Genomic DNA, 15,662 nt, shown 5'->3' with positions numbered 1-15,662 from the left:
GCTAATGCTTTTATTTCTTTTCCTCAGAAGGAAAAAGAAAAAAAGAAAGAGGAGAAAAAGAGAGAGAGAGAAACAGAAAAAACATCGAAACAAGTAGCAGTTGAAAAGGTAAGAATATCTTTTTTTCACAGTTATTTAAAAGTGTAGTGTTGGTCATGTTCAAGAATTAAAAAAAAATGAAATTTGTAGCTGTGGGGAAAATAAAACACCCACAACCCAGATAATCCACAGAAATGGCTTACTTATTATGTGTGCTGTTATTTCTATATGAGGTTGCAGGAAGGTGAGTTTGGATTTGTTAAAATATAATCTCAGATGATTAAGGTTTTTAAGAGGTACCATTACCATTCTTACATAGAAAATTTTCAGCTTTATTGAGTGCCATATGATCATTTAGTGATAGCTTTCTTAAATGAATCCATTTTAAAAATAAGTGTTTAATCTATAGAGTTGAGTTAATAACTCCTATATGGATAACATGAAAATATTCAACTGGAACGTGTCACAAAATGTGACAGGCAAACCAGCTAAAGCTGCTTCTTTAAGCAGTTATATTAAAGTATAACAGCTTAAAGCAGCTTTAGCAACGTAGGAACATTTAAAATTTCATGTATACTGATCTATGATGCTTGTAGAGTTAATATTAAAGAGAAATGGAATGGATAATTTAAGTTATGCAGTAGTTTGTTCTAAGACAGGTGTCCTCTTGCCAATATGACTCCAATTATGTTTTTATATCAAGTATGTTCTTATCTGCATCGTAGTCCACAAAACACATTGGTGTCCCCATCTGTCGTTTAATTCCTCAATAATGTTCTGTTACAATTATGAGAAATATTGAATATTCATGTCCTGTGATTGCAGATGTATTTCTAGTTCAGTTTTCAAATTTCAGTTTTCTTTATTTTGCATAATAAAGAGATACAAAAATATATGCGATGTGGATGGGGAACAATAACCCTCCCCATTTTACAAGTTTTTTTTGTGTGTGTGGAATTGGAAAGCAGTTTTAGAATTACAGAGGCAACACTGTGATGACAATTTGGATTGCTTCAGTAACCTAGTGGAAAAAGGATATCCTTATACGTATGGTAAGAGGTCAAAGCATGTTTATTAGTGGTAAGATAAATATTAATATTCTTGATTATTGAAGCTCTGCAAGGGCACAGTTCTTTTACATCCAGCCAAATTAAATGTTGAGATCAAAACAATATAATACAGTTGTATAGGCTAAAAATGTTGCTGTAGTTTGTAAAGCCCAGAAGTCTGGGGTTGGCTGGGAGAAGAAAGGAGTTTTTATTGCAAGGGTGACTTCGACCTTGTCACATGGCTAGGACAACTTCACTGAGTGAGGAAAAGGGACTGCATTGCGCCATTATAGGTGAGCATCTACCCTAATGCTTGATCTAAAGCCCACACCAAATGTCTCTGATTAGACTTACATTTGAAATTTAATGCCAGTTAAATGATTGAGCAAGAAAGTGTTTTCATTTTAAATGCTTGTAGTACAAAATGCGTAATTCCATAAATACATCTGCACTAGATCACAGTGTTGTAACAGCTGGAGAATGTTTGAGCATGCAGCATATTTTATTTCATTATTAATACATCAGCACTGATTGCTCAAATGAGACTTGTCTGTGTGTCATCTTTTTTATTTAATATATTATTTTAGCTGGGGCTTTTCAAGGTTTTTGAAGGATTGCTGAAAATACACTACTTTTAGACACTACCTATGGACTTTAAAATCAGTCACTTTCTAGAATCCAAGTGAGACCTGTATTGAATTATTGTGTTTACATACAGTGATGTTCTTCTTAGTTTAACTAATAATGATGGACTTAACATCCTGGTAAAAACTGTCTGTAGGGTATCTTAAATATTGCATGTTGAATCAGTAGGTCAATGCTGGCATCTTGACCACAATACCATATTTCCAACACCGCAACAAGAAGCAGATGGTTATTTATCCCAGTATTGAGCATGCTGAAGAAGGAAACAGACTTTAAGGATTCTTCATATGTGAGGTCACTGCACCTTCACGCAGACGTAGTATATCAGCAGTGTAGACATTCCAGGCTTGAAAATTTATTAAAGATATGTAACCACACAATTGTCAGTTTTAAAGGAATTTTGTTTATTAAAGTAATTCAGTCAATGTTTTGTCCATCCTACAGAAGAATCAACGAAGATGGAAAAGAAAAGCAGGCTTTAAACTAGCAAAAAGTTTAAAGTGAAGCTGTATAAAACTACAGAGAACTTTAGCAAAGTCATGTATGAGTCTTACGTTCCCAATGCCTTCTATTTTATTCTGAGCTTGTTAGCTTTTGAAGCAAAAGAAAGAAAAGTATATGAGAAAACCCAACAGCAAAATGTTCACATTCAATACTTATATTCTAGTTTTTACTTCAAAGAACGAACTCTGCGCCTATGTTTGGCTAAGAGCCTTTCACTGGTGAATGGCTGATCTTTAACAAGCTGACTGTTTAGCCCTATTTATTTTGCATTTTCAAAGCTTATAACGTGTTTAGTAGAGTGCATTATTCAAACATTATGTTAGTATGTCAGGTGGTTATCGTATAAGTTGTTTGTTGGCTGGCGTGCTTTTATAAGTGAAAATGACAAAAAGGTATATTTTAATGGACTAAATGCCGGTGGGCTTTTTAATGAGAATCGTCATGTCCTTGAGGCAGTTCCCATGGGAATCAGATTTCAGGAAAGTTCTCATTGGAGACAGCAATTTCAGATGCAGAATAGAGTTTCCACAAGGTCCAGGCAAAATCTACTGCAGAACAGTGAGAAGTAAGGATACTTGCTTGGTCTCGGGTCTTCAGAGTTGTTCCGCTTCCTGTGATTACAATTACCAATTACTGGGCAGTTTGTATTATAACAGGATCAGCTACAGATTGACGGTCAGCTACAGTGATTAATCTTTTATTGGGAGTAGCCAACAGTGTGGTGCTCCACATCAGATCCTGCAGTATTCTATAAAAATAGTGATATTGCTAAGCTACTTGCAGTTGTAAAGCTTTCTTTTTTTTCTTCTATTTGGGAGCTCATGGAATCTTACGGAATAGCACTGAAACTTCACTGCTATTAATTATAGCTTCTGGTGCTTTGTAAAGCGTGTTCCAGTGGTCTGTTTTGTTTTTCATGTTGGTAATGGGCTGACAGTGGTCAGATGAGACAGGGAGTTAGCCTTCTTGCGATGTAAGCGCTAATTTGATCCTGTACAGTAGTTAATATAGATCTCAGCTGATAAAACTGTTCCTACATATGTACAGCAAATTTCTTGTAACTTTTAGGTAAGAAAATATGTATTGAAGATTTCATTGATTCAGTAGTAGTTTGTGCCATTACAAGATGACATGTAAGAGTTGCCATAATATAACCAACTACCAGTTCAAACTATGGAGCATTCAGTGTCAATGTGCTTCAGTTTTTCCGGGAAAAACAGAATAATAATTGGAATACTAAATGCTCAGTGAGCACATAATTGTACATTAACATATCATGTCAGAAAACTAGAATTTCATCTTTCGTTTTAGACTTTCTACTGTGGGCTGAATATTCATAATAGGGCTGGTATGGTAATCTGTCAGGTTTCAGAGTTGTATTTTAAATTATAGCAAATTAACCAGCAAAATGAATGCATTTATTTCCTTGGATATCAGTACTACAGATTGTGGGGATTTGTTGCCTCTTTTAGGTTATCTGCACAAAGGTTTGAAAAACTACATTTCTTGAGAAACTCTTATGTAAACAGTTAAAATAGAATTCTTAGTGCCCTTTGAGAAGATGAAAGATGAAATGTGGGTGAACGTGAATCTGTTTACACTTCAAGCATTTTTTTACTTGAAGATGACACCTTCCCAGATCAAATTATCTTAATTTTCGATTAAATATTTTCATATTTTAAGCTAGTAATTGAGAGGTAGAGCCTCTAAAGCACAGAAGACTCTTACATAAGTTTAAAATAGGAAATTACAAGTGACTTGAAGTTCTTGTAAGCTTATAACTATTGACAGATCATATTAGTAGTCTGAGATGGGTGCCGCTTTTCCAGCACACTCATTTCATAAATTCAGATCCCGATTTTAGGTAAACGTTAAAGGGAAGTAATTGATCTGTATAAGAATGGACAAAGAACTGGAGCATGAGGAAAAAAGCTCTTGAACTAACATTTGTAAGGAATGGGGAAGTAAAATCTCCCATTTTGTATGAAAAAAGCAAATTCTCCTGAAGAATGCAATAATTAACTGCCTAGTAAGCATACAGGGACTTAAGCTACAAGAGGAATTCTCTTCAGGAATCTGCCAGCTTATTCTAGGAGCAGTTGACCTAGTGAGGTCTGGATTCTGCAGATATTCTTGCATTCTCTTTCTTTCCTTCACTGTCTCCTTGATCTTGCTCAGAATAAGTAAGACAACACCATATGGATAAAAGGTTGCTTTGGTAATGGGAGGACGGTTGGACTAGATGATCTTGTAGGTCCTTTCCAACCTTGTGATTCTATGATTCTACAGTAGAATTACATGCTACGTTACTCTCAGTATTCAGTAACTCATATTTTCAAGGTCTTCCTTGGAAGGTCTTCAGGCACTCATCAATTTTCAGTTTGAAGTCTCTCATTAACATTTTCTGGAGTTGGCAGGGACCAAACTCTGGCATCTCCAGTGCACCAACAGCACTCATTAAGTGAAAGCCCTTGTCTCTGAGAAACCCAGGGTACTTCCTTGTGCCATTTCCACAATTACAGATCTTGTTTTCTTTTTTTTCCCTCATGCTTAAGATAACCTTACCTTTAGAGTTACTTTGAGAAAAGATTGCATGAAAACTGCTGGAACAATTACTAGACAGATTTTTACAACATGAAAACTGGCTCCAGAAAATTGGAGCAAAAGCCCAGGTAGTTTGCAACCAACTGAAATACAATTCTAGGGATGCAAAATGTGTTGACATGCAAAAATAAACAAGTGGGGCCACTCACATGCTTCATAATGCTTCTTAAGGGCCAACAGCAAGAGTAATAATGCAAGAGAAACTGTCATCCCATATAGGCAATTTTTAGATTTGTACACACAATTACAACTAAGATTTTAAATTTGCTAAAAAACAACCCTAAAATCTGATGCTTATAACCAGTTTGGGGGTAGGGGGAGGGGAAGCCTATTGTCTGCCGCCTCCTGTCTATTTCATTGATGATTACATGTGAAAATTATTAAATTCTTGGCAAGAAAAAATTGATAAAATTTCAATAACCATCTTAAAAGATTTATCACCCTGCCCACCTTTTCATCAGCTGCTGAGTAGTTGTTCTTTCTTATTAGTTCTTTGCATAGTGGAGGTTGGTGAACTTTCCCAAATCAGGCATGATTTTCTGTTTTCCTTTTCTGCTAAGGCTGATTGAACTGGTTCTTCATTCAAGGGCAAAGTGAAACACTGAACTCCTATTTATTTCTAGTATTTCTACTGAGAAAGACCTCTTACTCCTCAGGAAATTGAATGTGCTCAATTTACAGTCATTTGGCAGCTTTAAAAAGAACACGTAGCCTACATATTCTACTAGTGCATAAGGGAGCCAGCAAAACCTTACAGTAGTTTCTGGAATTCAAACTTAAGCTGTTCATTCCTTTTGTGTAGTGTCTGCTCCTTGCACAAAGGAGCACTCAGGTAAGTTGGTCCATGCAGTGTGCACCCTGTCAGTCTTATACCGGTTTTCCACCGAAGGAAAGGACGGGATGCAGTCTGATCATTAAAGCTGCACCATATGTCTTAGTTTCAGTTGGGATGGAATTGTTTTCTTCAGAGTGTCTGGTATGATGCTGTGGTTTGGTTCTAGGAGAAAAACAATGTTGACAGCACACCAGTGTTTATAGTTGCCTGCTAAGCAGTGTTGTATAGAGCTAAGACCATTCTCGTTGGGGCCCCAAGGAGCTGGGAGGGAACAGAATGAGGGTGGCTGACTTAAAGTGCCCAAAGGGGTATTCCATGCCATACGATGTTATATGAAGGGAGTTTTGAACAGGCTGGGAGTGAATCTTGCTGTCCTCTACTGCTCAGGGGGCTTGGCAGACATTAGTCAAGAGGTGGTGAGCAATTGTTTCCGCATCACTTGCAGAAGTAGGGGGAAGAAAATCCATGTGCCTAAAATGTTCAGGTGTGGCAGGATTCAATTTTATATATTACTTTAGTTGTTAAATATAGGAAATCTGATATGCTAGCAATCCAAAGCCAGAAGTGATTTAGAAAACCATCCTCAGTAAACTTAACATGTATTTCTGATTGTAAAATTAGAAAGTTCAGATCAGTCCTGGGCACTTAATGCTTTGGAAGTGTTTTCATTCAGCACTGTGTAGTTTTTTATGGTGTTTACTTTAGGGATTTTGCATCAGTTGGAGATTTTCATGGATCATTCTGATAGTTCCACTGTAAAATACTGCATACTGAGTGTTGTAATTACCATGAAACTATATCTCCTTTTTCTTTTTTGAAATGGGCCCTGCCAAGACTGATTTTGTTGTATTTGGACAGTAAAGTTAAATGGTTGGGATGTAAAGAGCAAACTGTTTTTTGTCTTCACAAACTATCTGTGCTTTTGCAAACTAATTTTGACATTCAAAGTTAAGATTTTTCTCCTGAACATATCAGGATGATGAATGTTTTTAAAGGAGTGCAGCAGTTAACTTGATTAACTGAAGTACTCTGACACTGTAAGTTGAGTTTGTTTTATTATATTGCATCTTGAATTTGAAACTGGCTCTTGTTTATGTATAAAGTTGATTTAGGTGACAGGAATGGGTCAGTTAGAGGTTATCTTCCAGTGGCAGTATATCAAAGGCTGTTTTTCTTCCTCAAACTGTGGACTAAATTGCCCGCTTAACCTCAGTGATAACAGTGATGTGCTGACTCTGTCCAGTTGTTACCAACCTGCACCAGATGGCCAGTGTTATGGAGGTACTGACATAAATTTATTTGCCCTTTTAGAAAGTACTAGCAAACCCTTCAAGTAGAAGTGGGGACTTTATATTAGCAGCTCTTCCCTTTCCTGTAAACAAAACAGTGTCTGACATTCATTTACCAAAGATGAAGAAATTGCTTTGGTTTCTTTGTGGTGTCCCCTCTGCCCCTAAAGAGAATCACAGAATGGCCAGGGTTGGAAGAGACCTCAAGGATCATGAATCTCCAAACCCCCTACCACATGCAGGGCCACCAACCTTCCCATTTAATACTAGACCAGGCTGCCCAGGGCCCCATCCAACCTGGACTTGAGCACCTCCAGGGACGGGGCATCCATAACCTCTCTGGGCAGCCTGTTCCAGCACCTCACCACTCTCTCTGTAAATAACTTAAGAAGAAAACTCCCACAAAAGATCAACCTGTCTGGGCAAGTGAGGCAAAAGGAACATTACTCTCTTTGGTTGGAAGAAAGAAAAGTAGCTAAAATTTTGGTGTACTTTTAAGCACCAGTTTGGAAATGGTTTACTTAGGTGCTTTACTTTTAAACTGTAAGAGTAAGTCTACTCAGCAAATATAGACCTGAATTATAATTTCAACATTTAGAATATCTGTAATGTAATTCTATATTTGATTGTCTTACGATTGATGAGGTCTGCTAAATCACATGAGTTCATGTGCATGTTGTCTTAAAACTGTAAGCATAATTTTGCTTTCCTGAATGATTTCATTTTTAATGTTTTTCTTATAATCTTACATAAAATGTTATAAAAATTTGATGTTAATATATAATTGAGTATTTACCAGAGGAACTGAAAAATAAGTGTTTCACTGTGATTGCATACATAGTCTTATTTATATACTTAGTCCTTGTTTGCATAAATTAGAGGGAAGTAGATCTGAGTTAAAGTTCAGCATTCAGGACTATGTGATTAAAATATAGGACAGCCTGTTTCCCCGCCTCCTACCTCCACCAAGGGTGTATTTCAGGCTTGTTCTTTTAATTTGCTTCTTATGGACCTATGCAGCCTGGTTTTCTGTTTCTAATACTATCTTCTCCATGTTTTGGAAGAGACCAGATTATTTTTGAGGTTTTTGTCCTATGCCCTTCTACAGATTAGCATAAGAAGTGAGATTCTTCTTCCCAAAGCTGTGTAATTTATTCTTTGTGCAGGTAACAAAGGATTCCTTGTGTTTAGGGCTTGCTTTGAAACTTCTAATCTCATGAAAGTAATCTGCTATGGGTCTTATTACCTATTAGAGCTGTAGACAAAGATATTAGGAAATAAATATTGCAGGTAGAAGTAATAGAAAACCTTATTTGTCAGATGGGAGGAAAAAGGATATTTGTCTTTTAAGTTTCAGAAAAAGAGTGAGGCCGTAAGAACGGTATCACATTTTTTTCCCAATCTGCATTCTTTGTATCTGCTTGATTCTATCAACTCTGCTCTGTGGCAGAATATTACTTTCAAGTTTGTTTTTTATTAATTCTAAATAAATGGAATCTTAAATCTATGAAAACAAGCTTGGGTTTGGGTTGCTTTGGTTAAATTTGTCTTTGTTTTACTTGCTAAACTATCTTTAACAAAAAGGTGTTGTTAGTTGTGCTTAGTTTTACTTGAACCTCAGTTATCTTTTTCCTCTGTGCAGAGTCAAATACTAAATCAGTCCTGGTTTTTGAGTTGGTAATACCTATTAACAAATGGTATTTTCAGATTTCTCCTGCTTACATCTGATAAGAATCAGCTTTTTCCCACATGATTTTAAGAAAATTGGGTAGGCAACTCTGCAGAGTTGCCAGAGTAAGTTATGCTACAGCTTTCATTTTTATGCTTAATTTTAAAATGTTAATATTTGCGCTGAGGTACGTTTGTTCTGCTTTGATTCTGTTTATAGAAGTTGACTCCTACAACAATATGTAGGTACGTATTTAATAAAACGAAAAGTGTGTGCATTTAAATTGTTTTGAACTAAATCAGCTTTAATCAGAGACTTGAGTGTTTTGAGGCCTTTGAAAAAATATGAGCATACATGATTGAAAGCGCGTATATGCAATCTCATATAGAAGATTTTATAAAAATTACAGCCCTGGTTAGATTGTGCACAATCAATGAAATGTGCAAGAACAAAATAGTATGATAGCTTTACAGACGTGTCGATACAGAGTTGAACTCTGTTCATACAGAGTTGAATATGAAGAAGGATACAGATATGAAGTTGAAAACAGAAGCAAGAAATTTAAATAATATTGCTCAAAATAATAATCTTACCACATTTTGAATAATATGAAAACAAAGGAAGCATAACAATTACATTTATTGGATCAGGAGCAAAGCAGTCAGGGGTCTTTGTGTTTTCCCTTTCATTTTACCGTGGATAGGCTAGAACGTGCTTAAACTCCTCAAGAGAGGTACCCCACTTCAGTGTGTAAGCATCGAGATACAGCAGCTGGATAGCAGCAAGAACTGTCAGATGTACAAATGGTACTTAAGAGCAAAGATGGTAACTTCATTTTTCATGAAAAATAATTTCAGATGCTACAGGCAATTGTAAAACCTCCAACATTACTTTGAGCTTTTAGTAATTTCTTTAAAAAAAAAAAAAGTTTAGTAGCTTTCAAGTTCAGGCTGTCATGAAATTTTCAGTGTCTTACAGTTTAACTGACATAGATGTTGATTCTGTGTCTTTTTATTAGAAGAATTAGAGTACTTAGAATGTTGATCATTGTGTTTTGGTAGTTGCTCATTGCAGTAGAACAACACGTAAAATATCTTTACTGCTCTGACGTCAATCCTATTACCTGATCATTTTTTCACAATTCATTGAAAGGCTTTTGGGAGATACCACTCTAACTTAGGTAGTGATGTAAGTAGGACAAGGGAGAGGCAGGAGTTTTTAATGCAATTTGAAGGAAACTGACAAGTTTCTCACTTCAGGAAATTTTGCAAGATTCACGGTATAAAGTGAAGTCACTCATTAACTAGCTGTTCAAATATAAAAATGTCTATTTAATGCTGAATTCCTTTTATGTCAGTCAACACTGTTAACCCATCTGTAATCAGTTGCCTTCCATCTCTGATCACAAAAGGATTACAACTGGATAAATTTGTCTTACCTGAAACTTTGCCTTTATAAAGTTGGCATCTGCAGCTAGAAAATGGAACCATTCTGCAGTTGGTCTTCATGCTGGCTGCCAGTGTACTGTTGCAAAATAAATCTCTGCATCTCAATGTTCAGCAAGTGCATTTCTCAGCTTGAGGATGTTGTAGTTTGTGTCAAAATAACTTACTGCAGGCTTGTCTGCTAGGCAAATAGTGCATTTTATACTGTGTGTTAATGTGAGTAACTTTTGCTCAAGAAGACGTGTAAATTTTGTCTTATATATTTAAATCCTCAGTTTACAGGGTAGGTACTTAACAAAGTATCAGACAAGTAGGGTAAGAGGTTTGTACCAGTCACTGGAAGGAATCAGGTCAGAGGAGCCTGTGGGTCAGCAGGTGGAGAGATGAGTATCTAGAAGCCACTTATTGCAAAGGCAGCACATCTATGACCAGCTATTGGAGGCATCCACGGTGTGCTCGTGTGTGTAACAGCTAGTACATTTTGAACTGAATTTGCCAATGAGTAGGATACCAGCATCTGGAAAGATCCATGCTCCGAGCTGGTGACTACCTGTAGGTGTAGGGTCTTGTTATTATCCTTTTCAGGGTGCGTTTTCAAAACATAATGCGGTGCCACATGGTTGTAAATGAGCTGTGGAACGGGAGCAAACGTAGCTGTATTGCTTTAATATTGTCCAGGCTAATTAACTCACTGTAAGCATAGGAGAAATACTTACTCTTGTTTTATGAACTCAGCTTCTGTGATTCTAAAACTGAAGACGTTTAAGACAACTTTGCAGAAATACAAACCATGTGTATTGCATTTCACAGCTTGCAAATTGAGCTGCTTTGTAATGGGATGCTGCATGAGCCACAGCTTTAAGATGGAAATGTCTAGATTTTCTCCTCTAATATTTTAAAAACAGGCTTTATTGAATTAGAAGTAGAATACTTTGGTTTTATCTGATCAATTTTCATGACCAGATAATACAAAATAGGAAAAGGGTTGATAAATAGCTTTTCTCCTGCCCCTTGTAAGTGGGTCCTTTCTTCTAGATTCAAATGCAATCATTTTAAGGATTCTCAGCTGTAGCAAACTCTGCTCAAATCCCTACCTCTAGAATCTGTAGCAAATTTTGTCACCTCTGCATGCAGGCTCCAAGTCTTGTCATCTTTAGTTCCAGGTTCCTGCTTCTTGTTGTGACTGTTACCCAGTGAACATGAAGGAAAGCACCAAAAGACTGCAGGCGCCAAGCTCGTAGGATAAAGAACTCATCCCCTTATTTCAGACACTGTTGTGTATTTGTGTATGGTGTGGGATATCCCTTTGATTCATTTGGGTCAGCTGTCCTGGTTCTGTGTCTGTCCCCTCCCAGCTCTTTGCTCACCCAGCTCCTTGATGGCAGGACAGCACAAGAACCTGAAATATACCTGACTTAGTGTGAGCACTGCTCTGCAACAACTGAAAATTTGTGTTACTAACATTATTTTCATCAAAAATCCAAAGCACAGCGCCATTCCAGCTACTGTGGAGAAAATTATCTTGGCCAAAGCCAGAGCAAGTGGTTTGCCTTAACTGTGAACATTTAATGAAATCCAAATACTTTGGTATTTAGAATGAAAGTTTAGACTGAGGATAACTTAAAAAATGTTTTCCTTTAGAAACGTTTGAACTAGATGGCGTTTGTATACAGATACCTATGAAAAAAAAAAAAGATCCTGTATTGTTGGTTTGTTTGGTTTAATGGCCTAATTTAATTTATGTACATCAGTGTGAGCAGTTCAGTGTCAGAGTGACTAATTAGAATAATTGCAGTAGGCTCTTAAATAACAAATTACAAATTTAAATTTTCTCCCTGAAGTGAGCTGTTTGTTTGAGGCAATTCTAGTTTCAGTAAGAGTTGCAGCTTTTTTTTGTTGACGTGCAGTGTTTTTTGTCTCGATTAGAAATGCATCAGATTTTGCATGCTGAGATACTGTAGTCAGTACAGCCTCGTAGCGATATCGCTGTTGGGTATCTTGTGGTTCGATGCAGTATGCTACTTTTCTGGCTCTTGCAATTTAGGTGAAATTCATCGTTTGCTGAAAGTATCCTGAGTTTTAAAGAATCAATCTGATTACTGAATTTCTTTACACTTAGTTAAAAGCTTGAGAAAAGTACTAATATCTTACAGGAAGGTAAGCAGAACAACACATTTTCTTTAACTTGAATCAAACATAATACTATAGAAGAATTAGTTTTAATTTATTTACCTGTCAGGTCCTAGAGCTGTAAAATGTTCTTTAAAAATTCCATAACACCTGTGAATAATGCTTTAAATAGATACTGGCTAAACTAACTTGTGTAGTAAAAGTATTTAAGCTGTCAGGAAAAATCATATCTATAGACCTACTGCAATCTTATAGTAAATGACTAACATTAATTTCTCATATGGGAATTCTCCACTGTTTATGCTGCCCTCAAAAGTTATATTGCAAGCAGGTAATGAAGAGGGAAGGAATTCAATTACTTTATGCACAACGCATGAAGTCCCTACCTAATAAAGAGCAGAGAAGGACTTCAGTAAGCACAGAAGCATCTGTAAGCTCTAGTGAGTAAACTGGAAATTGCTTTTAAGTAGGTTAGGAATGATTTTCACTACATTATTTGATGGATCTTCTAGTTTTCATAAAGCTATGGTAGGGTAAAGGAATAAATGCTTGAGTAGATCTGATGTGTATGAAACAGACTAAATTATAGATTCATGTGAATTTTTCATTGAAGTATGAAATTGAGGAAAATGTTCAGAGAGGCATTTTTTCTGTGTATTTCAGTATGAAAATAGGAGCAGATAGTTGGATTGGACAGGTGATGGAACAGATCTTTGACATTGATTGATTGCTTCAGAGCAGGAGAGGTATTCATGATAATAATTTACAAATGCTCCTTTTTGAAACTTTCTACTTGAGAGCTACTAGTCGTGTGACTTATGTCTTGAACCATGTATGCTACTCCTCCTACTAATTCACAGCTAATGCAAAAAGAATATGGTAAACAGAATCACAGAATTGCATGGGTTGAAAGGGACCTTAAGAGATCTACTCCAACCCCAATGTTAATCTTAAATGCTGTTGCTGAAATCTCCTAAATCATTTGCACGAACATCTTATGGTAGTGAATTGCAGAAGTTCCACTTTTTAAGTATTTTGTTTTGCATTTCTGTTGGTTATCCTTTGCCTTCTAGAACTGTTAAACCCATACCTTGTACATACATAGATAATTGGCATAACATTAGAGAAGCAGAAAATTGGCAGTTGAATTAGCTAGCATTATTCTTTTGTCCCAGAGTCACTCATTTGTAATGAAAAATAACCTCAGCATGTTCTCTGTATGCTGATACTTCTAAATCTACCCTTAGATGAAACAAGTTTCATCATTGTCATTTCCTTGGCAAAATGTCCCCAGCTGCCTCTGTCAGAGGAGGGTTATCTGGTAGATAGGAAGTGTACAATTAATGACTGTACCGATGTTATGGTATAGCAGTGTGCAATTAACAAATATACAGATGTTAAGGTATTACAGAGAGCTTGGCTATGATGTTATTACACCAAAGCAGGAAACAGAAATGATAGGTACACTCACTCATAACCTGGGCTCACATGGGAAACTCCAGTGGAATGGATCTTCAGAAGAGATCCTTCCCTACTCGTGATCAGCTCTTAAATGGGTCTAGGAGAGGTGAAGCCAGGCTCCACCCCTTCCTGCAGCACAGGTGAATTGCCTACACCTGTGCTCCCGTGGCTAACTCATTGCTCGCCTCAGGTTATCAATCAGAGGTTCAGGCCGTGATTCAGTAGTTTCCCTACAGGAAGGTACAAACAAGTGTCTCATAAATGCAGAGCTCAGACTGGCCCCTAAGCTCTGGAGTGCATGGTCATATTTAAAAATGTTCTGAAAGGATTGCAGGGTATGGGTAGCTTCTTAAATCACTTCACGAGCTTGGATTAATTTCCTGTGTTATTACAGTAATGATTAAAAAGGAGAAAATGAGTATAACTGGAGATTATGGAATTGCTGCTACATCTGAATATTAAGGGTTTTTTTTTTTTTTTTCATTTAACTAATATTGGAGGACCTCACATTGTCTGTATATCTGGCTTGCCATTTCCCATTCTTTTACTTGTCTTCTGCATCTTGTAACCAAGTGTGCGTGGGCACAGTGCTGAGAGTCAGGGAAGCACAAGCTGGTGGCATGGATAACATCAGCAACAGACCTCATAGTATCCTCTTAAGCATGTGAATTTAATAGATGTGTGACTGTCAGTTATGGTGGCCTTGACCTTCCTTCTTGTTTTGCCCATGAGATAAGTGCATCCAACATCATAGGCACTGTTCCGTAATCTTTGTGCAGAGGAAGGAAGAGGATAGACTTGGCAATGCTTTCATTATTTCCCTTTTCTCTGATGAGACAATGAATTATTCATTCAGCAGTTATCTTCAAAAATAGCTGGCTGAACAAAATCTGATGAAATGCCTGACTGGGACACTGGACTCTCTACAGCATGCAGCTTCTGCTTCAGGCGTTGCAGACTTGCTTTGTAAAACTCTGGAAGAAAGCATGGCTACCCATTCCAGGGAGTAGGAGTGGATTTCTGGATTAGTCTGCTGCAAAACTGTAATGCTGTGATTCAGGGATTTAAGGCTTTTACGTATGTTGAGCTTCAATGGGAGAACAGAACGTGAGAATTCACTATGACTTGTAGGATGAGTTCCAGAAGCAGATGATTTACATGACCAGAATTGCTCCTTGTATCTGCTTGGCAAAATCTGTAGCATGATAGAGACAGGGAATATTAGGTAATTATTACCTGTGCTGATGGGGTGAAATTCAAAAACAGGATATCATATGATCATTTCAGTAAGCTGTCCCATCTGTATCCCCTCTTAGCATCTCACCCACTCCAAGCCTAATGGCTGGATGAGCAAAATGGGGGAAAAAAGGTTGGTGAAACTCATGAGGTCCAACAAATCCAATGCAAGGCCTTGCACCTTGGTCATGGCAACATCCTGTACTAGTACGAGATGGGGGATGAAAGGATTGAGCACAGCCCTGCCAAAAAAAAGGCCTGGCGGTACTGGTGGATGAGAAGCTGGACATGAGCCAGCAATGTGCCCTTGTAGCCCAGAAAACCATTTGAATCCTGGACTGCATCAAAAGAAACATGGCCAGTAGGTGATCCTGCCCCTCTGCTCTGTGCTGGTGAGACCTCACCTGGAGAACTGCATCCAGATGTTGAGTCTTCAATAGAGGAGAGACATGGACCTGTTGGAATGCGTTCAGGGGAGGGCCAGAAGAATGATCCATGGAATGGAGTGCCTCTTCTGCAAGGACAGGCTGAGAGAGCTGGGGCTGTTCAGCCTGGAGAGGAGAACACTCCATGATGACCTCAAAGAAACGTTTGAGTATCTAAAAGGGAGAGCTACAGGAAAGAAGGGGACAGACTCTTTAGCAGGGTCTGTTGTGATAGAACAAGGGGAAATAGTTTCAAGGTTAAAGATGGTAGGTTTAGGTTGGATATAATGAAACAGTCTTTTATGGCGTGGGTGGTGAGGCACTGGAACAG

The 15,662-nt window shown here is 37.4% G+C and overlaps 1 protein-coding gene across 4 annotated transcripts in view; it reads left to right on the top strand.

The window, feature by feature from the left end:
* Positions 1-15,662, top strand: part of SMAP1 (small ArfGAP 1) — a 93,593-nt gene that overhangs the window by 49,940 nt on the left and 27,991 nt on the right. For 2 of the 4 annotated variants that reach the window (XM_085217820.1, XM_085217818.1), the window contains one exon: positions 31-108. In XM_085217820.1, coding sequence (XP_085073946.1) covers positions 31-108 — 78 coding nt within the window. Of the gene's footprint in view, positions 1-27; positions 109-15,662 lie in introns of all 4 variants that reach the window. The other 2 variants (XM_085217817.1, XM_085217819.1) reach the window with 1 other exon arrangement.

The sequence above is a fragment of the Meleagris gallopavo genome, chromosome 2 (assembly GCF_905368555.1).
Source record: "Meleagris gallopavo chromosome 2, MGAL_WU_HG_1.1, whole genome shotgun sequence".
In the NCBI taxonomy this organism is placed as follows: Eukaryota; Metazoa; Chordata; class Aves; order Galliformes; family Phasianidae; genus Meleagris; species Meleagris gallopavo.
This window is presented reverse-complemented; position numbering and strand designations above follow the sequence as displayed.